The following is a 25,848-nucleotide window of genomic DNA, read 5'->3' as shown; positions in this document are numbered from 1 at the left end:
TGTCAGTGCGCCCCAGGGTGGCTGTGGCTACAATGTAGCTTACCATCATCAGTGTGTGAATGTGTGTGTGAATGGGTGGATGACTGGATATGTAAAGCGCTTTGGGGTCCTTAGGGACTAGTAAGGCGCTATATAAATACAGGCCATTTACCATTTTTACCATTTACGAGCTAGAGTTGTTAGCCCCAAGCTCAAACCTGCAGGCCCCAGGTGTCTGACCTCTAACCCTTGCTGCAGGCCCCATGTCCATTCAAGGCCCTTGTGCGGTAGCAGTAACAGGAGTAGTAGGAATGGTAGTTGTACTAGTATTGTGCAACACACATGCAAGCAGGCTTCAGAAACTGGCATTCTTCTGACCTGCAAATGGTGAAAACATCCCACATATGCATGTCATACTCGTAATTGAAATTTTGATAAGTAAAATGTCATCATAAAAAGAGTTTAAAGCTCAATTTGGCATAGACACAGACTTTATTAATCACCCAGCAGGGACATTCACAGTTACAGCAGTACATGGGTCAGGAAGAGAAAGTGAATCAGAAATATAATATAAAAATAAACAAATTACAAAAAACGGTGCACAAATTTAAAATTAGCCAAACAATCTATACGAGAGTAATTACTACTAATCTATAAATGACTGTTATATATATATAACAGTATAACAAATACACTCCATGTCAGTATAAAGATGAGTGTCATTCCTGATCAGTTGATGCAGGACTTATACATTAAAGCTGTCTGCAAATAATAAGCAACCAGTTTGTTCAAAAAGTAGCACAAACAAAGAAATGACTCAAAATTTATAACTGGAACTCGGCTGATATTCCAGCAGACAATAATTAAAAGTTTTTTCTGCCTCCATAGATTAAGAATTTTATGTTTAATTATTTAACAAGACCTGTGACTTCAAAGCATGTGCATTCAAATTTCGGAACAGGCCCAACATTGTTGTTGTTGTTTTTTTTAATTGGATTTTACTTTGCTGCAGTCTGGTTTTCTTTTCTTTCTTTTTTTCTTTTTTTTTACATTTTGTCTTGCGAGTGTGTATTTTTCTAAAGAAATCTGCATCAGTTTGATTTCATTAACACAAACTTTGTATGCAGTTTACAACAGAGGTAAAGAGATTTAAACACACCAGAATCAAACAGCTAGGAACAAAACTAAATGTACTAAAGAACAAACCAAAAAAATCTAACTTGATATTTAAATAGCACAGCAAGAAAGTCAAAACTATGATCTTGGGTAAACTATTCCAGGTTCATGGCATGTCTAAAATCTGTCACAAATAATTCTATTTTCAGTTCAGTTTAATTACATAGTGCCAAATCACAACAACACTTGTCTCAAGGTGTTTGTAATTTAAGCTAAAGAACCTACAATAATACAAACTATTAAAAATAATGACATCCAAAATAGGTTTCCTGTGAAACACAACAGTAGCTTGAAGAGAGTATTTATACACTGGACATGTTGGGTCATTCATCTGTTTCCTCAGGAATTTCATCTCAGTGTGACCAGGGAGATGCAGTATATCCTGTTCTCGATTCATTTATTAGCAACTATCCTTGTCGATGTCAATGCAAAGCACTGTGACCCAAAACACAAATGTGAATTTAAAATGATAAAAACCAAATAACAGAATGACTTGTGTTTTTAGTTTGCATACATTCTTTCTAAGGAACATGAAGTGAACATAAAGTTACAAGTTTCTGCTTTCAAACTAGAAATAGTTTCAGTAGATTTACCTGGATTCAGAGTAGGTGCTTTAGTAGAGCAAATGTTGTTTTTCAGACCTGGCAATTGCAGAAAGGTGAGATTTAAAAACATTCGGGTGCTTATACCTGACCTAATCTTAATCAAAACAGCAGCTTACGTTGACAGATGAATGGCAGTTTTTTATGGCAGTTTGCATCCAGCAACTTGATTTCTTTTGCCTCATTAACTGAGATGATCTTTCCACAGTGGTTGTTTAAGGAGTTTACAGGAAAACTGTTGTTCCACTGAGAATATAAAACCTTTGACCCTGAAATCCATTTCCATTCAGGATTTTTGCCAAAAATGGATCGTTCCAGGCCAACCCACACCCCTGTGTGTGACTCTGTTTTATTTTGCAGCAGATTTTTAACTTCAACACCGACTGCATCATTGTAGATTTCAACCAAGGAGGAATTGTCTTGCCAACAGTGCTCCAATGCATCAATCCAAGTTTTGTTTACTGAGTGGAACTGCAGATCTGAACACAGAAAGGGTAGGTTAAGGTTTTTGCAACACAGATTTTAGGATGTGGTGACACAAAACAATCTTCTGCCTCACTGCTGCAAATGCAAAGCTGTTTTTAGTTTTCTACATTGGGCATTCAATTAAAAAAATCTGGTTCAATGCAGGTAAATATACATCATCTTACAATGACTATAATTTTATTTTAGCATGTACAAAGTCTCATCTCTACGTTATTCTTTTATTTCTTCTGACTAGTCTAGTGCTACATTTCTCCTGGAGGCACATCTTATGTTGAGTCATATTTCAATGATAAACAACAGTCAGCAGTGATTTTTTTTAATTACAGAGTAATTTCTATTTTGTGTGTGTGGTAAAGCTCTAAGTTGAAAAAGTTCTAAAAACTGCTTCAAACGCAGTAAGATGGTTTCATTTTGTTGAATAAAACTTATCCGTGTCATTACAGATACTGCCTGGGTGTTCTTGAGTGCAGTTAAATTCCATCCTTACCTTCCCATTAGATCCCAAGGAGATACATATTTTCTCTCTGTAAGAAAAAATAATTACCTGTAATGTACACTATGTAGGATTCTTAAGATTACATTAACAGCAGAATGGATGCAAGACATATTTACCCTGGTGTAAAGTTAATACACCTGTCATTAGTAAGATTTTTGTCACAATGATTTCTACTGTCAGCTGGAATGTATATGCTTCTGTTGCACTTCTGAGCAGTGTCAGGTTTAATGCTGGATCCTTGGAAACCATATGTAAGAACACACAGCATGCAGACATCTTGTTTTATGTTGGGGTTTTTTTTTAAACTATGGACATTTAGTAGAGATAAGAACAAAAATGTGGTTTGGAGAGCTTACCTCCGTTTACCTTCAAAGACAAACAGCTAGTTTTGTTCATATTAAAGCTGTTCCCAGGCATACAGTGATCCAATGTCTGACCCACAACCATTAGTGTGTCAGGCTTTGTGCTGGTTTGAAAACATTGAAGTGTCCAGTTCCAACTGTCAACTATGCAGTTAGCAGGGCAATCTATGTTTGGATCTTCTGAGGAACAGCTGAACATCTGGACTGTTGATCACACCAAAACTGTATTTAGTTTCCTTGTATATATATATTACCATAGGTGTTTTGCTTTCCCTTTCCCTTTTATTTTATCAATAAATTAGAGAAAATGATATGCAGTAAAAAATAAATTGTTTTGCAAAAATAAGAAATGCAGGAACAAATGTATAAAATAAATAATAGACAAGCACGAACTTTACAAGAAACATGGATTTTAAAGCTTCAGAGGGATTGAACAAAACCAAATAACGTTTTCTTAAAATGAAAATAGTGCATTTACTAGAGCAGAGAATAGGTTCTTCTTCTGTGTGAATTGCTACAGTGATTGGGTTTGATAATTGTAATTTTGATAAAATAACGTTTTAAGGTTTCTAACTATGACCAATCAGTTAGTGACATACCCAACAGCAGTGATAGATAGGTCAGTCTTGCCATGACCTGTAAACATGACCAGAAAAATATTGGAAAGTTATGAAAAAAACATACACAGCACATTCACGTAGAAAAGTTAAAATACTTTCACCCTTTGCCCAAGTGTTAATGTAACTGTGAAAATTACATATCCAAGGTGCAAAACTAGAGTTAGGGTACAATCTAGGCATTCAAATAGATACACAAATAGATACACATTATATACTGTACACTTGTTTTCATGATACAGAAACACTTAATAATGATAACTTGGATTCTAGTACTTAGTGCAAATGTCGAAACAGTTTGTCCATTAATCATAAAATCATCATAGCCAGAAGTTTTGAGTACAGTAGTTTATTTGTATAAACATATATAAACTACTGTAATAATGATTCAATTCTCTTAAGACTGTAGCTGGTATAGAAAACGAATAGCTCCTCTAATCAAACACGTTGCTTAGACCTACCAAACCAAATGTTCCTTTTCTTTTTAAACTAAATGAGTAAGTTTATTTTTAAAGATCAATCACATATAACCAAATTTCTATATTTGTGTTCTTCAGACAGATCTTGTACTTACCCCATTAAGATTTTTTAGTTGTTGTGATATAAATGCAGGCAGAGAAATGTGATGTTGTTTTATAGAGATCCTGTATGCCCGTCCTCTGATTTAAAAGAAGATACATAATTTGATTATTAAACTAAATCTAATCTGTATCACTGTGGGGGTGACGTTCCACCGAGACATCCCATTGGAGTCTAACCACCAAATACCTCCATCTAAATTCTGTACATCAATACATTATGCTTGTTTCTCTTCTTCATGAAATCAAGGGTGCTTCTGTTATTACTCTCTCAATAAATGCTGTATTGAGAGAGACAGTCATTCTTATTTGTTTACTGTATGCTTTACATGATGCTTGCAATGGGTTCCACTGAAATGTAGACATTTAGCTCTGATGGTTTCTGTAATATAACACCATATACCTGTCTGCCTATAGTATACCAGCTTTGCAGTGAAGTCAATTTCTTAGCTACAGTTTACAAAATAGCAAAGGCTGGAACCATTTATGCAGCATGTTTTGTTGTTGTTGTTTTTTAATATTTCTTGATAGTGGGTCAGATTTCTTTATAATTGTCTCAGAGTATGCAACAAATCTAAACAAGCATATTTTACTATTGTTTTTTTCAGCTGCTGTTTCAAGTCATCCTTAAAAACTGATAACAGGAAACTCATACTGGAATTAGTTCACAGTGTTGTACTTCCCTTTTTTACCCTATGTAAGTATGTATGTAAATCTAGATCCAGAGACCTTACAGTGAGAAAGTGTGTTCAGTCAAATGGGAAACAAATATGTGGTTATCAGTTTTCATGACAAGCAAACCAATATATTGAGTCACAGCCACAATATGAAAAAGCTTGTATTTTTAGTATTATGTTTACAGGAAGTGTTGTTGAATCACTAGTTAATCTGCCACCACCTGCATGTATACTTGTAGAATTAATTTAGTGCTTTAGATTTCACATTATGACTCATTTTTCATGTTTTCAAATGTGATTTAAAAGGTTCACTTGCCTGCTTATCTACCAGTACTGCAGACATAAAGCTGGGTAAGGTGGATAGCACACATTTACCTTATCTCTATGCCACATTATCCCATGCGAAGTATAATTTGCATTCAGAAAAGTAATCTCTATATTTAAGTTGTGTTTTTTTTAATTCATATAAGGAAGCATTCCTCCTTAAAAGTTAGTAGCTATATAATTTTCAGTTCATTTCCTTTTAATCTTTGCTGTATAAAGGTACTTTATATTGACCTGATCTGTCACGGTTACTGCAGTAGCAAGTCAACATTTTCTCTGTTTAAAATAAAGTCTCCCTTCCTCTGATGACTGTTTACTAATCTTATTCCATGAGATAATGAAAGGAAGGAGAACGAGGATGTGGTTTATATATAGTCTGACACTTGAATGAATCACTAACAGTTGATTTGCCACTGTGGTTACACATCTAGAGAGGAGCTACATAAACATACACATGGCGACTCTCTAGTTAACCCTGTAAAGGCAAGTGTATCATGAGTTTTTGGGATAACTAATATAAATAACTTTTTATTAAAACAATAAATATTTATGTGAAAATACATTAAAGACAAATCTAATTGAAGTAGAACTGCTGAAGGAAACATGAAGTAAATTCTATCTATTTGTGACTGTATGCGCAGTGATGTGAATTCTTTATGTTTGTAATTTTTACTATTTGAATTTTCTTTGCTCTTGCTAAATTTCTTTCTGCAGTTAAATTCTAAATTGTGGACATTCACTTTCTAACCTTTTCTAAAATACTAAAGGTAGAAGTCTGAGTATTGTTTACTATAAGTGCCACGATCAATAGGGGAGCTACTGTTAAAAAGAGGAATTGACAGGATTTGACCTCCATGGCTACTCGGGTTTCTTCTTATCAGGGTTAGCAAGGAAGACACCTGGACAATTTCAAGGTAGTTAGTACTGGGCACATGTGCATTTTCAAGCTACTGTTGTGTTTCACAGGAAAACTATTTTGGATGTCATTATTTTTAATAGTTTGTATTATTGTAGGTTCTTTAGCTTAAATTACAAACACCTTGAGACAAGTGTTGTTGTGATTTGGCACTATGTAATTAAACTGAACTGAAAATAGAATTATTTGTGACAGATTTTAGACATGCCATAAACCTGGAATAGTTTACCTAAGATCATAGTTTTGACTTTCTTGCTGTGCTATTTAAATATCAAGTTAGATTTTTTTTATTTTGTTCTTTAGTACATTTAGTTTTGTTCCTAGCTGTTTGATTCTGGTGTGTTTAAATCTCTTTACCTCTGTTGTAAACTGCATACAAAGTTTGTGTTAATGAAATCAAACTGATGCACACTCGCAAGACAAAATGTAAAAAAAACCAAACAAAAAAAAGAAAAAAAGAAAACCAGACTGCTCAAAGTAAAGCAGCAAAGTAAAATCCAATAAACAACAACGATGTTGAGCCTGTTCTGAAATTTGAATGCACATGCTTTGAAGTCACAGGTCTTGTTAAATAATTAAACATAAAATTCTTAATCTATGGAGGCAGAAAAAACTTTTAATTATTGTCTGCTGGAATATCAGCCGAGTTCCAGTTATAAATTTTGAGTCATTTCTTTGTTTGTGCTACTTTTTGAACAAACAGGTTGCTTATTATTTGCAGACAGCTTTAATTTATAAGTCTTGCATCAACTGATCAGGAATGACACTCAGCTTTATACTGACATGGAGTGTATTTGTTATATATAACAGTCATTTATAGATTAGTAGTAATTACTCTCGTATAGATTGTTTGGCTAATTTTAAATTTGTGCACCGTTTTTTGTAATTTGTTTATTTTTATATTATATTTCTGATTCACTTTCTCTTCCTGACCCATGTACTGCTGTAACTGTGAATGTCCCTGCTGGGTGATTAATAAAGTCTGTGTCTATGCCAAATTGAGCTTTAAACTCTTTTTATGATGACATTTTACTTATCAAAATTTCAATTACGAGTATGACATGCATATGTGGGATGTTTTCACCATTTGCAGGTCAGAAGAATGCCAGTTTCTGAAGCCTGCTTGCATGTGTGTTGCACAATACTAGTACAACTACCATTCCTACTACTCCTGTTACTGCTACCGCACAAGGGCCTTGAATGGACATGGGGCCTGCAGCAAGGGTTAGAGGTCAGACACCTGGGGCCTGCAGGTTGGAGCTTGGGGCTAACAACTCTAGCTCGTACAAAGTACTAACATCCAAGTGGTAAATGGTGTTACCTCTGAGAACTATAAGACAGAGTGCTATGAAAATAGTTTGTGGCCATGTCCACACTGATACGTTTTAGTTTGAAAACGCATCGTTTTCTCTCCATTTTGGCCTTCCGTCCACACTGATACGCCTTTTGTGGTCAAGGAAAACTGAGCTTTTTGAAAACGTTCTCTAAAGTGGATAATTTTGAAAAAAGCATTTTCGCGTAGCAGTGAGGACTGGGAAAACGGAGGCTTTCCCAGTCCTCACTGCATTTGATGCAGTGCAATGATGCATTTTAGTAATATGATGCAGTCTGATCCAGAAGTCTTTTGGTTTGGTGAGATGCAGTTTGGTCAGTCTAAGCCTCCTTTATGAATTTTTGGGATGTCCACTCCTAGAGAGATTGGCTGCTGTCTTGCTTTCCATGTGTCAATATCTTTTCTCACTGTAGAAAAACTGACTTCAAATATAAAATGGTTTTGTAACCATTCACAGACTGACAGGCAGCAACAACATGTTTCCTAAGATTATCTGATGATCAGAAAAGACACTGGCTGTAATCAAGTGCATTAGCAGAACCTGGCTGCTTCTTACTCTGTTATTTCCTATGGAAGCAGTAACAGTGCACCTAGTGTACCTAGTTTTCTTCTGCATTTTGGTTTAGTTTTCATAGAATAAATAATAACACAGAGTAATATCTGATGTGTTGTTTATCATCTTAGGCTGTATTTACTTAATTTAAAACTGATCAAATGATTTTTTTATGTCCTGATATGTTGAACTTACATGCTGTTCTTAAAAAAGTGAAAAGCACACATTTGCATTCTATTCGACTGAAAAAACAACTTTCATGTTATCTCACAATACAGTCTCTGTATTCATATTTGCATTAGCTACACAGAAACAGGAATTTGTTTTTTCAGGAAAGAGGGGAAGCCAGATAATTTCATTTTAATATGAAATTTCCTGTTGTCAACATGAAAAAAGTAAAAATACATCATAAATAAGTACGTCAAAAGATGTCTGGAAAAACATAGCTTAAAAATAAATGTTAAAAAAAATAAAGTTTTAAGGCCAGTTTAATCTTCAGTTGAACTTTGTTTGTGTAACCCAGATGTGTCTGCTGAAATACCCCTGAAGCCAGTTAGGCAGGAACAAGTGAACTTTTCCACATTTTGTCACATTACAGCCACAAACATGAATCAATTTTATTGGAATTCCACGTGAAAGATCAATACAAAGTGGTGTACACGTGAGAAGTGTAACGTAAATCATACATGATACCAAACATTTTTTACAAATAAATAACTGAAAAGTGGGGTGTGCGTAATTATTCAGCCCCCTCAGTCAGTACTTTGTAGAACCACATTTTGCTGCAATTACAGCTGCCAGTCTTTTAGGGTATGTCTCTACCAGCTTTGCACATCTACAGACTGAAATTCTTGCCCATTCTTCTTTGCAAAACAGCTCCAGCTCAGTCAAATTAGATGGACAGCATTTATGAACAGCAGTTTTCAGATCTTGCCATAGATTCTCGATTGGATTTACACTTCTCACGTGTACACCACTTTGTATTGGTCTTTCACGTGGAATTCCAATAAAATTGATTCATGTTTGTGGCTGTAATGTGACAAAATGTGGAAAAGTTCAAGGTGGCCGGATAGTTTTGCAAGCCACTATATGTACTGGATGAGCATTAGCCTTTAGGCAAACACAACTTGCTGCACCAAATATGCAAATGACACGATGTTACACATCATTTAGGACATCTACATTTCTGTGTACTAAAAACAATGAACTTGAAGAGCACACAATTGTCTTTTAGCTGCATTAAATATTGTCCTGTAGCTGGCATTAAATAAGGACTCTGAGTATTTATGGCATGAAAGAGTGCATTAACAATTGCAAGCTGATATTATTTGTTGAATAATTAGTCAGTGTACAAAATAACTTGATACATAAGTACCTGATCGTCACATTAAAACTATCAATTTAAATGAAGTTTGACGGCAAATGCTCCCTGCATTCTTCTCATAACCAGGACAGATGAGATTAAAAAACTCAGCTGTTTTGTTTTTACTTACTTTTTAATGTTTTTTGTATAATTATGTGTGTGCAATTTCTTACATTATACATTAAATAACTCTTAATTCACAAATTTGACTAGTAAATGAATCTCAAAGCTAAAATGAAGCTCAAATATCTTGTAAATCCAAGTGTATAAGCTATTTGAATTTGAAATTTGGAAATTACAAAAAGTCCAAAGACCTTCAAGTAGGAGGGTGTGTTTAGTCAAATAGGAAACAAATAGAAGCTTATCAGTTTGTTTGAACAGCATACTGTCAGTGTTTGTATAGTTGGCAGACATAAATGCTTACATGGAGGTTTAAAAGTGAGCGCTTTTATTAGGCTGATGGAACTGGTACAAAACAAAGGCAAAAGTCCAAAACATAAACCCGAACTAAAAAAAAAATCTAAACTGGAAATAACAGAAAACCGAAACATGAAGAGGGCCGTCATGAGACAGGAACTAGACAGATCGCTAATGGGAACATAACAGATTCTCTGACAGGGCACATAGGCAGACAGGAATAGTATGAACACAAGAGGGTGAGTATGGAAGTGGAAACAGATGTGAACACAGCAGAGACAAATCAGGGGTAACATGACAGGGGAAGTACATCTTTGGGCAACACACACTAAACAAGAAACTATCACAATAAAACAGCAAACACAACTAATACGAGGACCAGGAAGTTGCAAACATGGAATCACAAATAGATGAAAACTAGACAGAACAAAAACAAAAGGGAAACCTGATAACTAGGGAAGGAATACATAGAAGACTCAGAATATAGACCTAAACCCCAAAACTGAACTAGATGATAAACAAAACCTTAGAATATCAATATACAAAAAACCCAGGAAATACTGAGAGTGAACAAAACTCAACACAGGGATTCTGACACATACAAATATATTAACTCAAACAACAATGAGAGATCAAAAAAACATTTTGTATTTTAATTAAAATGGCATAAAGGTCAAGATTTAGAAAATCAGCATAAGCACAACAGGAAGACAGCCAGGTCAGTTTCATGTAGACATCCAAAGTCTCAGGAAACAAGATTTAAAAAACATAAAGACTAAAACTTAGAATATTTCCTTATTTATTTATCTATTTATTTTTAAAAAAATAGTATTTTAGTTAGCTTTCAGTGTTCATTAGATCCTGTAGCCTTTCTCCTTGCTGTCGTCGCCTTTCTCCTCGCTGCTCCCGTTGCCTTCCCCCTTGCTGCCCTGGCCTTCCCCCTTGCTGCCCTGGCCTTCCCCCTTGCTGCCCTGGCCTTCCCCCTTGCTGCCCTGGCTTTCCCCCTTGCTGCCCTGGCCTTTCTCCTCGCTGCTGCCGTTGCCTTCCCCCTTGCTGCCATTGCCTTCCCCCTTGCTACTGTTGCCTTCCCCCTTGCTGCCCTGGCCTTTCTCCTCGCCGCTGTCGCCTTTCTCCTCGCCGCTGTCGCCTTTCTCTTCGCTGCTGCTGTTGCCTTCCCCCTTGCTGCCGTTGCCTTCCTCCTCGCCGCTGTCGCCTTTCTCTTTGCTGCCATTGCTGTCGTCATCGCCTTTCTCCTGCCTGCTGCAGCTGCTGGCTTCCCTTTCTTTCACAAAAATCAATAACCACTCACTCAAAACAATTCAGTTGACTGTATATGAGCATCCTCAAAATTTCAAATCTGGAAAAGGGGAGAATTTAACATTTGGTATCAATATCATGCCAGACTGACCCAAACAAATCAGCAGCTTACCTTTGCAGATGTAAGGTATTTTTTCATGACAGCTGGCATCCAGCCACTTAATTTCTTTTGTCTCATTAACGAAGACGATCTTTCCACAGTGGTTGTTGAAGCCGTTGACTGAATCAGTGCTGTTCAACTGAGCATTTAGTAGTTTTGACCCTGAAATCCACTTCCATTCATCCTTGTTGCCAAAGATTGGTCGTTCCAAGCCAATCCACACACCATCCTGCAAGATTTTATTTTGCAAGAGATTTTTCACTTCAACCCTCACAGTCTTGTTGCATATTTCAACCAGCGAGGAATTATTTCTCTGACAGTGCGCCAAGGCCTCAATCCAACTTTTAGCTTCCTCGTGGAACTCCAGATGTATACCTTGACACAAAAAGAACAATTACAACATACAAGTTACATTTTTACTTTAATACTGGAAAATATTGTATACTTGATGCAAATTAATCCTTGTGTCTGTGATTAAAATTATAGCTCTGGTGTCCAAATCCCTCCCGGAACAATCAGCTTTTTGGTCAGGGGTGAGTTAAGTTCTGCTTTTGTAACAACAGCAGGACATTGTGCTTTCACTGTGTTGAATTAAACGTACCCAAGGCATCAGCGAAGAGCAGCTGGATTATTACTGTAACAGAGCAAGATCACAACAAGAGTTGGATGATTTTGTCCACAAATAATTATTTATTTAGAAAATATATCAAAATGAGTAAAGGAAAAAGCGAGTAATTGCAAAAATGTAGAGATAAATACGCTAGCACTTTTTTAAAAATGATAATTCATTTAAATTTCAAGGAATACATAATAATGTAGGGGCTTCTTAATCAAAATTTAGATAAAGTCTCTTATTAGTACTTTGTGTTTTGTTTTTTGTTTCTTTGTCTGCCACCTTGTCACAACAGGCAGCTCTCGCAGATAATTTCATTTTAATATGAAATTTCCTGTTGTCAACATGAAAAAAATAAAAATACATCATAAATAAGTACGTCAAAAAGATGTCTGGAAAAACATAGCTTAAAAATAAATGTTAAAAAAAAATAAAGTTTTAAGGCCAGTTTAATCGTTGAACTGAACTTTCTCACATTTTGTCACATTACAGCCACAAACATGAATCAATTTTATTGGAATTCCATGTGAAAGATCTTGTCACAACAGGAAGCTCTGGATATTTTGGTATCTTCCTTCCTGACACAACCCACAAAGAGAATATTTGTTTTGGAACTGGACAAGTAACCTCTTATTAAGCTAAGCAGATTTGAAAACCAATATACAATGGAGCCACAAAATTCATAAGTCAGTGGCTGGTTAATAGTGATGTGCGGTTCAATACTGAAATATCAATTCCTCTGATACCAGTCATTTATGTTCTAGAATTGATTCTCACATTAAAATATCGATATTTTAGTAATTTAGAGTAAACTTGTAGTTTATCATTAACAGGATCACAGTGGGAAGATCCTATTTCATTCGGATTGTCTACATTGGAAGCAACTACTTCCTCTTCCGCTTTTCATAGTCATGTGCGAAATACGGCTGTATAAATGTGTCGCAGTCCCTTGGCGTGCGCAGTCACAACAATGGCTGAGCGTAACTGGAGTTATGTTCGGACGTATTTTACATCCACAAACGTGGTTTGTGATACATGTGGCAAGAAAGTGAGGTGTTGTGGCAACACCACAAATTTGTCAAACACCTCAGAGTAAATCATATCACAGAATATGATGAGCTTATGTTGAGGCGAACTGAGGAGGAGGAGGAGTGGACAGGGACAGGTGCTGCTAGGGCGAGACAGACGTCTCTCATGGAGTCCTTTAGTGCTGCAGGCAGGCAAGGTGTTCAAATAGCGCACAACTTCAGGTTTTTTTTATTTCTATATGATGAATTCTGTATTATTAAGTGATAAGAACAAGTAATCTGATGTCCTGTAATCATTATGATGCTATAATTTGAGATACAATAAATAAAATACGTTTTTGCACAAAGTATCGTGCAAAAAGGATCAGTATCGTTGATACCACCCTGAATTTTACTTGGTATCGGATCGGAAAGGAAATCAGTGGTATCGCACATCACTACTGGTTAAAGTTACTTGATATTTGTTGTCTTTTTATGTTCGTAATGTACAGTAAGTATGTCAAACAAGTCAATCAGTTCCATATTTTTGTGTCAGGCAGGTGATTAAAAGCTGTCTGACATTTTTTTTTTTAGACATTTAAATAAAGGTGTAGACTCTGTCTTAAATTTCTATTCTTTTTAATGGCCACCAGGGGGCAATACCTAGGGCTTGTAAAAAGAATTTTGTTACTATAGAAAGAAAAACAGTTTCCAAATGTGACCTCTCTAAACACTTTCCTGCTGTATTTAGTCATTATTTTCAGGGTGAGATTGGGAGAAAAATGATTAAGTAATGGTCAGAAATGGAGGATTGTTTCAAGTAACACACTTTTCTACCACTGTGGATGTCTAATTTGGTTGTTCTGTTTTCGGAAAAATAAGTGGTGAATTTACTGTTGGTGTCACTTGTGTTTTGCCAGACAGCCTCGTACAGCTTTTTTTTTTTTTTCTTCTTCTTACCTTTTTCTCCTCCATTTTACCAGTAGTGGCTGTCTTAATCCAGATCAATAATGCTGGTAATAATCACACTGTAAAAAGAATAACCCTATTCAAATAAAAAAAAAAAATGATGTCCAGTTGTCACATCCAAAATATTTGGCTTTATAGAATCCAAATTGAGTCACTTGATATGACCTGATACTTTTATGTTGATATAAACAATATTACTAGACTTGACTGAAACTTTAAATTTTGCATTGATCCAAATTGATTTTTTTACATAGAACCATATTTTAATTATTGAACCAAGCTAATATATTGAAATTTAACCAACCTAATGTATTCACATCGAACCAAATTAACATGAACTAATATGTTTGTGTTGAAGCCAGGTAATTGATTTACATATATTCAAACTATATTTTTTACATTTCATTTTATTTCAGTTCAAAAATGCTCTGCATTTCCTATAAAAAACAAGACAGTTGGCCAACCAATTATTTCAAAATTATTTATTGTTCCAAACCATTTTAACTATAATCACAGAATATGATGAGCGTATGTTGAGGCGTATATTACTAATATTATTATATTAGTAATATACAGATTTAGTGCTACGGCAGAAATGATTAGAGAAATGTTTGTTTTATAAAACCTGCAATCTTTTGAAAACCAGTATAAAACCTGCAATCTTTTGAAAACCAGTATAAAACCTGCAACCTGTCTAAAACTGGCATAAAACCATTATAAAAACTCTTTTTAAACCAATTTGCAAGTACTCAAAAATGTTTATATGTGCACTGTGCCTGTACAATGTAAAAAAAAAAAAATCTACACATGTATCAATGAAATCAACTTAAATCTCCCTTTCAAATGGGTGTTCTTATAAATTTTGAATGTAGAATACCACTGCAGGCCAACCAAGCAAAATAACCAAGCACACATGCACATGCATGTGCACATACACATGCACACATGCATGCAAACACACTACTGTGCAGTGTTAAGTTCACAATTAAGTTTGCGAATCTTAGAGGTCATCTTGTTAAAGTCAAGCTCCATCATAATCTTTTGAAGAGCCTCAAAGGTGAACCTGAATCCTCGTGGATATTCCATATTAAGAGCATAACAGAGTCCAAAGACCATTGCCACTCCAGCTGCCACAGAAGGCAACTCATTCAGGACTTCCACACCATCAATGATTATCCCGATGTCTCGAGGCTGATGTAGGAGGCTTGAGTTGTCCCTGAAGACGAAGAGTGCCATGGTGGTACTCTGCAGCTCTTCCTCAGCTTCATCTTTCTGGGATATCTTGAGGTAAAATATGGAACAAAATGTACAAGTGAAGAACTGAAGTCTGGCACACCTGATAAATCTTTGACCATAATAAACTACTATTTTGATAGTTGTTTGGTCACAGACTATTAGAACAATTATTTGACTAATCAGATTTGTGAATTGCATAATCAACAAACACAAGCTTGTGTCTAGAAACCGCGAGCTCACCAGAAAAATTCAAACGAAGCGGAGCACGGAGTTATACTATGAATGTTATGAACTATGAACTTATGCTAGCTAGCTGTATCCACCACCGATGCATCGTGGTAACGCTAGCTAGTTAGTATACTGGTAAAAAACGGCTTTTTGCCTAACTTGCATTCCCGACTGTGATGGTCGGTTTCTGGTAACCAGTTCTAACGTTGCGCAGGATAGCTAGCTAGCTTATAGCTAGCAGCTACAATCATGCAAAAATTAGGGGTGGCTGTCGACCCAGCTTAAATGGGGTTATTTTCTGCAATTTTGGCAATACAAATTATAAAAGCTTTTGTAACACACTTGGCTTTACTTACGTTTATTTTCAGATGAAATTAATCAAAGATGTGACACGATGTTTCCAGCAGCCATGCAGAATAAAAATGGGTCCCGGTCTATTTCTGGTGGGCGTGTTCAAGTGCAAATCACTTTGACTCAAATTAAAGATATTATCTGTTCAACATGAAAAGAAATATATGTTTTGAGAGAAATCAAAAACTTTGCGTTGTGTCCTTTGTACAGGTATTTAGTTTCATCCAAATCAAAAGTGGTATTTTAAAATGCAAAAAGAAAGGGTTTCACAATCAAATCAATGATTTTATTCTGTTTTGAATGGCACTTATTAGATTGAATGAATGACTGCATGTTAGACTTTTTTCAGTGCAGTCTGAATTGCATAAACTCATATTTCAGCAGTTTGACTTGGTTTTGTGTCACTTTCAGTTGCTACTCGGTCCCAGGCTCGGCAGACGTGTATGTTTCAGGCCCCAGGTTCTGTTCAAGGACCAGTCTCAGCTACAGAATCCTTTTCAGCTAACCCAGAAACCATACATCCCGAGCCCCCACCATCATCAGTCCTCAAAAACTCTGGTTGGTTGTGATTTACTTATTCATTTAAAACAGAAAACAAAAAGATTTTTTTAAAAATGCATAATGCATTTTAAAAAATCATAACAGTGCCACATCTGTTTCATTTAACAACATGTTGTTGTTGGTGACCATGCCATATTCATTTGGTTATCTGCAGGGTACAAAGTCATATCATGTACCTGTTAAAATGTATTTGAATAAGTTTCTGAGTACTTTAAATGTATGAAGAAATATTTTGGTCTTTTCCTTCTGTTAAATCTGAATTATATTTGTTTTTTGTCATCTAGTAATTCTGAATCAGCAGCGTAAAAAGAATGATACACAACCAGCGACTTTGCAGCCTTTTGTTCCTGAGGCCATAAAGCAAAATGGCTGACAACAGACGAGAGTAGACGTGCATTCGTGAGCTCCCGGCGGTAGGCCCAGGAATCTACATCTATCCTAACTTGCCCTTATATAATTTTTGACCATAACAAGAGGCAAAGTTACAAAAGAAACTTCTGCATGGCAAATTATAATTTGCGACACTCAAAACGAAAGATAACGACAAAAACTACGGGATACCAGCACGCATTGGCAGCAAGAAATATGGCGGATGGGGAGGAGGAATTGCCAATTAGTAAATTACTCAATGCTATCAAAGAAACTAAAGAGGAACTTACAAAACATATTGACAAAAAAACGGCTGATATACAAATAACCCTGACGAAAATTGAATCCTCTCTTAACATGCTTTCCGAGCAGGTTGAGGAGATGGAGGCACGAGTAAGTACAAACGAGGATGACATTAAGGAAATGCATAACCGCACCGATAAAGTGGAGAAATTGACAACTCAACTCAAGGACAAAATCGACGACTTGGAGAACCGCAGCAGAAGGTCCAACCTAAGGATACTGAACATTCCCGAGCAAGTAGAAGGCCATGACGCTGTGGGATTTTTGGAGAAATTTATACCACAAATCCTGGGGAATGACAACTTTACATCAAACATTACCCTTGAAAGAGCACACTGCGTCGGGAAGAAGTCTGATAGACCACGGCCCTTCATTGCTAAGTTTCTGAACCTCAGAGACAAAGAGAAAGTCCTTCGACTGGCTAGAAGTAAGGGAGAGACGACATATGAGAATAAGAAAATATCTTTTTTCCCGGACTACAGCATAGACCTGCAACGCAGAAGAGACGAGTTCTGTGACGTGAAACAAAGGCTGCGAGAAAAGGAGATTGAATATGCTCTGATGTACCCAGCGCAACTTCGCATCAGACATCAGGGATCGATTAAAATTTTCCCCACTCCTGTTGAAGCGCAACGCTATCTGAAAGATTTTCTGAGTGAGTAGACTAAAGTGATGTAATGTGATTTCAACAAAGCAATTTACATCCGTACTCGCAGACGAGAAGTCCTCCACTGTTAAATCTGGGGATTGAGGTGAAATGAAGGAAGAAAAAAAAAAAAGGGACTATAACATTAAGCATTGATACAGACTCTCGCCACCTCCCATCTGTCAGACGAATTGAAGATATGATTTATATAGACTTTGTGTGCATTTATGATTTAGATATTAATCCCTTACTGGATGAGTGTGATTATATTGTGGTTAAATATTTTACTTTTTCCTTTACACAATTACGTTCTGTATCCGACTGCTAATATACTAATATACTTTGCTGTTTATCGAGAGTGGCTAGAACTTTAACTTTAACAACTGCCTGGGCCACCACCATTGTTTAGTTGAATTACCTACCTTATGTGGTTTTGTTATAGGGGTTTTATGAGGCAGGTTTTTATTTTAATGTTTTGGGGTTATGTATGGTCTCTTACAAAAAATTCTTCTTATACTTATATAATTGTTCAGATAGCTCATTGGCTTAGGTTATATCCTACCATTACACCCATGTACAGAATTTTACTACACCGAACTTAAATTAAGGGTCATATAACTTGTATATCTTGGAATATTAGAGGGATCAATTCACCTATTAAGAGAAAAAAAATGTTGACATATTTAAAGAGGCAAAACGTAGATGTCGCTTTTATCCAGGAAAGCCACCTTACAGACGCTGAACATTTAAAATTACGAAGAGATTGGGTAGGCAATGTTTTTTATTCATCATATACCTCTAAAGCAAGAGGAGTCACCCTGCTTATTAATAAATACTTGAACTTTCAACTAAACTCAGTTGAAAAGGATAAAAATGGTAGATTCCTACTTGTAAATGGTGAAATAAATAGAAATAAGATAACTTTGGTAAATATATACGGGCCCAACTATGATGACCATTTATTCTTCAATAATTTAATAATGAAAGTGGCTACAATTGAGGGACAGTATATTGTGGGTGGAGATTTCAATATGGTCCTAAATCCCCCCTTGGACCGGTCCTCACCTAAAACAGTTTCTTTATCCAAAGCAGCAACTGCATTGAACCAAGGTATGAAGGATATAGGCGCAATTGATGTATGGCGAAACCTCCACCCAGGTCAAAGGGATTTTTCTTTTTTTTTCTCCAGTACATAATACGCACTCAAGAATTGATATGTTTCTTATATCACAAAATATGATGGCAACAGTGATAGACTGCTCTTACTTAGCAGCTACTTTCTCAGACCATAATCCCATTAAACTTCTTTGGGCTACCAATATATCGCAAAATATAACCTACAGATGGAGGTTTAAGAATTATATGCTAGGAGACTCTGATTTTATTTCATACATGAACACTAATATTGAAATATTTCTAGATGCTAATTCAAATTCTTCCTCACATGCTAATATTTGGGAAGCGCTTAAACCTTATATGAGAGGTATGGTTATGTCATATGGGGCTAATAAGGCTAAAAAGGTCAGAGAGAAGATATCTAAATTGGAGACCGACATTAAAAACTTGGAACAGGAATATATTGCCACCAAAAAGGAAGAATGTCTTAATACATTAATAAAAGTAAGGTTGCAGTATGATAATTTATGCACCAATAGAGCAGAAGCAGCTATGGCCAGAACTAGATATCACTACTATGAATTTGGAAACAAAACAAGTAAATTACTGGCCTGGCAAATTAAGAAAGAAACATCGGAGAAATTTATACGGACAATTCTAACGGAAGCTGATAAACTTCTTGATGAATCGGTACTCATAAATGCAGAGTTTAAACGGTTTTATGAAGATCTGTATAAATCTGAGCAAGGGGTCGATGGTACTGTTGCAAAAAGATTCATAGATGGAATAACCCTTCCTAAATTACATAATGAGGACAAAGAACTGCTTGATGTAGATATAACGGAAATGGAGGTTCTTCCGAGCCCTCAAGTGTTTACAAAATAATAAGACCCCTGGACCAGATGGATTCTCAGCTGATTACTATAAGGCCTTTTCTAATAAATTATTGACACCACTTACAAATATGATTAAAGAAGCCTTAGAAAATAACAAATTACCGGAATCACTGGAAAATGCAACAATTACATTATTGCCAAAGCCGGGCAAGGACAAACAGAGATGTGACTCTTATAGACCACTTAGCCTTTTAAACGCAGATTATAAAATATTATCTAAAATAATTGCACATAGATTGGAGGACATTATGCCTAAGATAATAAATGCCGATCAAACAGGCTTCATTAAAAACAGACAGGGGGCAGATAATGTGCGGCGCCTGCTCCACATATTGAATGCCGCTCAAAAAAATCAAGAACCATTGCTAATAATTTCCATGGACGCTAATAAAGCATTTGACAGGATTGAACCAAACTTTTTATTTCAGACAATGGAAGCCATGGGCTTCGGAGAAAAGTTCACCCGCTATGTTAGGATACTTTTTAACGCCCCCAAAGCCAATATTATAACAAATAATGTGCTTTCTGACACTTTCTCCTTAACCAGAGGCTGTAGACAAGGCTGTCCAAGTTCTCCCTTGCTCTTTGCGATTGCGATCGAGCCACTAGCAGTGGCCATTTGTACTAATGTTGCTATATCTGGAATCAAATTCGGTACAAGCGAACATAAACTTTCTCTATATGCAGATGACCTCCTACTGTATCTAACGGACCCTCTCAAGTCAATTCCCTCATTAATGAATTGTCTTAAAGAATATAGTGCAGCTTCAGGATACAAGTTAAATTATACCAAAAGTGAGATTATGTCTTTAAATATACAAGATAATCGTGTTAGAGCTCTTACAGATCCACTACAGTGGTGTAATAATGGATTTACATATTTGGGCATACAAATTGGTAAATCTGAGGATAAAATATTCAAACTAAATTATATTAAACTGTTGGAGCAAACTAAACTTAATATACAGAGATGGATGGATTTTCCATTATCCCTTATAGGGAGAATTAATGTTGTTAAAATGAACATTTTGCCTAAGTTTACCTATTTATTTCAGTGTCTCCCTACAAATGTTCCAAAAAGTTTCTTCAAAGAATTAAATAAACTTATAACCTCCTTCATATGGCAAAAGAAAAACCCAAGAGTTAAACTCTCCTCATTACAGGCCCCTTATTCAAGGGGAGGACTCTACCTACCAAACTTTAGGAATTATTATCTGGCCTCCCAATACCGATCAATTTTGATCTGGTTATATGCAGAGAGGAGTGAGGTTCGATGGGTTCCAATAGAACAATATGAGGTAAATCCCATATCATTAAAAGACGTCCCATTTCTAGGTACGAAAAAATGTTTATCTAAGCTCACAAATAATTCGATAATATTAAACACCTTCCGTGCCTGGCAGGAATCCCACTCACTTCTAAAAATAAATATTTCTTTTTTCAGAAGGACACCCCTATGGGGCAGTCCTGATCTCTCCCATCATATTTCCGACTCCATATTGCAGGGATGGAAGGATAGAAATATTCGAACTGTTGCCGATCTATACAATAATGACACATTTATTGACTTCCAACAACTAAAGGAAAAATTTAAACTTCCAGACCAAATTTTTTTTAAATTTCTACAAATAAGAGACTGGATCAAAGAAAAAACCAAAGGAACTTTCCCTGAGATTCCTAAAGAAAGTCCTTTTGAAACGCATCTTTGCACCAAACCATGGAAGTCAATAAAAGGAATAGCATCTTCAATATACACTATTATTAATGAAAAATTACCTGACTACAACAAAACGGCTCTGAAAAGAAAATGGGAGGCAGATCTGGGCTATGTTTATGAAGAGGTAGAATGGTACCATCTAATGGAACAGGCACAGACCATGTTCATTTCCACAAATCATAGACAAATGCAATTTAATATATTCCACAGGACATATTATACACCTTACAGATTACATAAAATTGATATTAATTACTCTCCCAAATGTTTGAGATGTAAAGTGATAGATGGTGATCTCCTTCATATGCTGTGGAATTGCCCAGTAATAGAGGAGTTCTGGAGACGGACTACTGAAATAATTTCAAGGGTGATTGGGATCCAAGTCGAAATGGACCCAAAACTATGGATTTTAGGTGACATAGATTCTATAAACGTGGATTACCACAAGAAATATTTTATTTTACTTGCAAGTGCTGCAGTTAAAAAATGTATTCTGACACATTGGAAATCTGAAAATTTTCCAACACTGAGATATTGGATTAATGAGTTAGCATCCTACTGTACACCTGAGAAGATATCGCATAGTGTAAAAGGGAAATACGGAACCTTTAAAAAAATTTGGGGACCATTTCTTTCAGTATTACCGTCTTTGGACTTGACAGAATATAGAGATGATGTAAATTCCTCTGGGTTTACCCTGAATTGATCCTTGGTTAGGCCCTTCTGATCAGAGTTCTTAAATGTTGTGCTGATTCTTGTGTATAGACGGGTGTAAATATGGGCTGTTTGGATACACGAATGTGATGAAGTTGAGAGCTATACAGGGGTAAAGGGGTGGGGGGATGGTGGGAGGGGTTCACACGATATGTTTTTCTTTTTTTTCCTTTTTTTTTTTTTGTTTTAAATTTCTGTAATTACCAATACTGTTACTATTATAATTATTATTTTTTATTATTATTATTAATACGCCCGTATTTTCTGTGTTCGGTCCTCAGATGGTTGAGGCTATTTTTGAAAGATAAAGATACTAGAGTGTGTTCCTGAGAATTTTTTTTTTTTTTGGTCATAATGACCAGTCAAGCTTTGGCTAGTTGATGATACTCTGTCCCATAACTGTAAATGTCTTTTATTGTTTGTTTCTGTTTGTTTGTTGTTCATTTTCAATTTAAAAAAGGAAAATAAAAAGTTTAAAAAATAAATAAATAAATAAAGCAAAATGATGAGAAAATGCCTCCTCCATCCACAGTTAGAGGTATGTAACCCATTTTATTGGTATTAGGTGTTAACATCTCATTTATTTATTTCTGTGTGTGTGTGTGTGTGTTAAGTGTGTATATTGTTTGTTTGTTTTTTCACATTTCAGGCAGGAGGAAATCTGTGGCTCCCATGGAGTTGAACAAAGGCAATAAAAGGCTCTCTTGTGTTATAAAGCCCCCAGATATGCAAACCAAGAGGGGAAAGGTGAAAGATTTCTTCAACCATTATTCTTTTTTTATTTTTTTATTTTATAATGTAAATTGTTTTAAACATGAGCAAAACTACTCCTCATTTTGTTACAGTACCTTTTGTTTGCTTGTCTTTATAGTTTCTGGAAGGTTCCCGGGCCAACCAGAAGTTCTTTGAGATGATTCAGGATTTCAGAGCGACTTTGGAAATCACACCCTTATCAACTACTGAAACGGTAGGTTTGAACATGGACTTACAATGTTCCATCCAGAAAGTTTTATTGTAGCTTTGCAAACTGTAGTACAGTCATTTCTCTGCACATCTCTTGCCTTTTTTAAGATTGAGCCCCAAAGGATTTGTGTGTGCGTTCGCAAGTGGCCCTTTAACAAGCAGGGTAGGTCAGGAATAATTTGTAGATTCTCTATTCTATCATCTGAATATAAAGGAGTAATTAAGGGAGAGAAAACAGTTGCCATGTTTATACACTAACTCCGATACTCTTGTGTATTGTAGAGATTAATAAAAAGGAGATTGATGTTTTTTTTGGGGGGGGGGGGTTGAAGCACAATTTTGCAAATGTGGAATTTATTCAAAGTCTTTATTTGTTTTTAAGACAATGGGAGGTGATTTCACAGGGAAGCAGCAGAACAGTGCTAAAGGCATCTACGCATTAGCAGGTAGGACCTTAAATGAAACAACTGGATTTTGTACAAAAAAACAGACTTTGTCATAATTTGAGTCTATTCACTTCTAGCCCAGGATGTTTTTGCCTACCTCCACCACAGGAGGTATGCTAATTTGGATCTCTCTGCCTACGTCAGCTTCTTTGAGATTTACAACGGCAAGGTAGGAAGACGTGAAGGGAACACCCTTCACTCAGAAGATATCTATTGAATCCACGTGTTCAATTAATCCATATAGCAAACTAGACATTTATTTTTATTTAGGTGTATGACCTGTTGCATAAGAAGGCCAAGCTGCGTGCTCCACCTACTGTGGAGTTTGGCATCGAGAGAGCACACCGGGCGTTGGCATCAAGACCCGCCGGAGACAGGCAAGATAAAACGCGATCAATAATAGTCAAATTTCTCCGCTATAGGGTTAAAGAAGAGATCCTACGTAGAGCTTGGGAAAAGAAGAAAGTTTTTCTGAATGGGAAATTAATATTCTTTGACCATGATTACCCTCCAGTAGTACTGCAGAAGAGAAAGGAGTACGTAGAGGCAAAGCGGGTGTTAAAGCAGAAAAATATCCGCTTCCATACTCCGTTCCCGGCAAAACTACGAGTGTTTTATGAGGATGGAACATGTCTGTATCAGACGGCGGAGGAGGCGACTACAGACATGAAGGACAGAGGGCTTCCAGTTAATGTGACTACATCGAAGGAGAGTCTGGTCGAGCAGCTGTCCCGTACCGCCTGGGAAACAACGAGAGGATCAACTCAGCGAGGGACAGACGACGAGCGAGAGAAAGATATCAGGGCGAGACTGCGAACCTTCAGAAGACAGATCATACCCTCGTCAGAGGAGTTATAAGTACTGTTGGGCTTTAAAATGAGGTAAAAATACGCGGTGTTATATATATTTCAAGATGTTTGTGTGTATATCTCTACCCCAATTGGATGAGATTATATAGATATAAGCGAGGGATGCATAAAGACACACTTTCCGTGTAATGAACAACGACTTTGTTTTCTTCCGCCTCAAGTGCCATGGCGGGGGCCCTCAGCCCATATATGGGAGAGGCTTTCCCTCACAGCTAGACGCTTTTTCTAGCTCTACCCAGGGTCACTTATTAGAGACCCCAGCCTTGGAACCACAGTCTTTTTTTCTGTACTTGTTATTTATGTTTGATATCTTTGTTTGTTTAGGGAGTAGATCTGATAAGTTTCATTTTATTTGTTCCATGGACATACGTTGATTACATATGGCTAGTGATAAAGTAAAATTTCTATCTTTCAATGTTAATGGGCTGTTAAATCCAATTAAACGTACTAAAATCCTAACTAAAGTGAAAGCAGAACAAGCCCATATAGTCTACTTACAGGAGACCCACTTGACAGATAAGGAGCATGTAAAATTAAAGAGAATGGGTTTTACTAATTTGTTTTTTTCTTCATACAAATCAGGACATAGGAGAGGAGTTGCAATCCTTATGTCAAGCAAATTAAACTTTGAAAAAGTATCTGAAATGGGTGATAAAGAGGGCAGATTTATTCTAGTAAAAGGAAAAATAGATGGGAATTTGATCACCCTTTTAAATGTTTATGCCCCGCCAGAGAGTGATATTAGTTTCTTCCAAAGGATTATTAATATTATGGTAACAGAAACAGAAGGCCTTTTGATCTGTGGAGGGGATTTAAATATACACCTACAGCCAAAATTAGACTCGTCTAGCAGGAAAACGTATGATAGGAAATCCCCATATATCAAAGTGAATGCACTTTTTGAGGAGGTAGGATTAATTGACATATGGCGAGACCTTTTTCCTAATAGAAGGGACTATACTTACTACTCTGCTCCACACTCTCTTTATACAAGGATAGATTATTTCATAACATTTAGTAAAGATAAGGATAAAATACATACTTGTGGAATTGGGACGATAGATATAAGTGACCATGCACCAATATACTTATCCATTGATTTTAACCTACGGTTAAAAAATAATACATGGAAATTGAACTCAAGTCTGTTGAATGATTCGCCTTTTAAGGCACAAATTAAATCAGAAATTAGTCTCTTCTTAGAGTTCAACGATACCGGAGAAGTACCACCTCCCATACTATGGGATACTTTGAAGGCGGTACTAAGAGGGAAAATTATAGCAATAACTTCATTTAGGAAAAAAGATAAGAATAGAAAACTAGAGGAGTTGAATAAGAGACTAAAGGAACTAGAAAGAAGACATAAAAGGGACTCAGCACAGGATATATTAAGGGAAATCAAAAACATTAGGAATGAAATTAACAATCTAGCCACACAAGAAATCAAGAAAGATTTAATGTTTTTGAAACAGAGACACTATGAAAGTGGCATTAAATCTACCAAAATATTGGCGTGGAAATTGGAAAAAAAAGACAGCGGAAAATACA

The 25,848-nt window shown here is 36.1% G+C and overlaps 1 protein-coding gene and 2 long non-coding RNA genes across 3 annotated transcripts; 1 reads left to right on the top strand and 2 right to left on the bottom strand.

The window, feature by feature from the left end:
* Positions 1 to 615: 615 nt before the first annotated feature.
* On the bottom strand, positions 616 to 2,939 carry LOC309687233. The gene is made up of 4 exons (XR_014270660.1): positions 2,856 to 2,939; positions 1,877 to 2,767; positions 1,749 to 1,796; positions 616 to 1,590 (listed from the first exon to the last, which is right to left on the bottom strand). It is a non-coding gene; the product is annotated as an uncharacterized lncRNA (long non-coding RNA).
* Positions 2,940 to 3,086: 147 nt separating this feature from the next.
* LOC309687020 lies at positions 3,087 to 4,326 on the bottom strand. Its single transcript, XR_014270604.1, has 3 exons — positions 4,293 to 4,326; positions 3,701 to 3,737; positions 3,087 to 3,305 (listed from the first exon to the last, which is right to left on the bottom strand). It is a non-coding gene; the product is annotated as an uncharacterized lncRNA (long non-coding RNA).
* A 9,211-nt stretch (positions 4,327 to 13,537) lies between these two features.
* Positions 13,538 to 24,289, top strand: LOC309687629 (uncharacterized protein; the record flags this gene model as incomplete). The annotated part of the gene is made up of 8 exons (XM_082502728.1): positions 13,538 to 15,172; positions 16,112 to 16,258; positions 16,546 to 17,588; positions 22,672 to 22,769; positions 22,894 to 22,989; positions 23,368 to 23,431; positions 23,509 to 23,600; positions 23,702 to 24,289. Exons 3-8 carry the CDS (start codon positions 16,763 to 16,765, stop codon positions 24,287 to 24,289), a joined length of 1,764 nt encoding a protein of 587 aa, XP_082358854.1. The 5' UTR covers positions 13,538 to 15,172; positions 16,112 to 16,258; positions 16,546 to 16,762.
* Between the last annotated feature and the right edge of the window lie 1,559 nt (positions 24,290 to 25,848).

This window comes from Aulonocara stuartgranti (genome assembly GCF_965226115.1).
Source record: "Aulonocara stuartgranti genome assembly, chromosome: 14".
Classification (NCBI taxonomy): domain Eukaryota; kingdom Metazoa; phylum Chordata; class Actinopteri; order Cichliformes; family Cichlidae; genus Aulonocara; species Aulonocara stuartgranti.
Note: the sequence above shows the minus strand (reverse complement) of the source record. Positions and strands in the feature narration are given on the sequence as shown.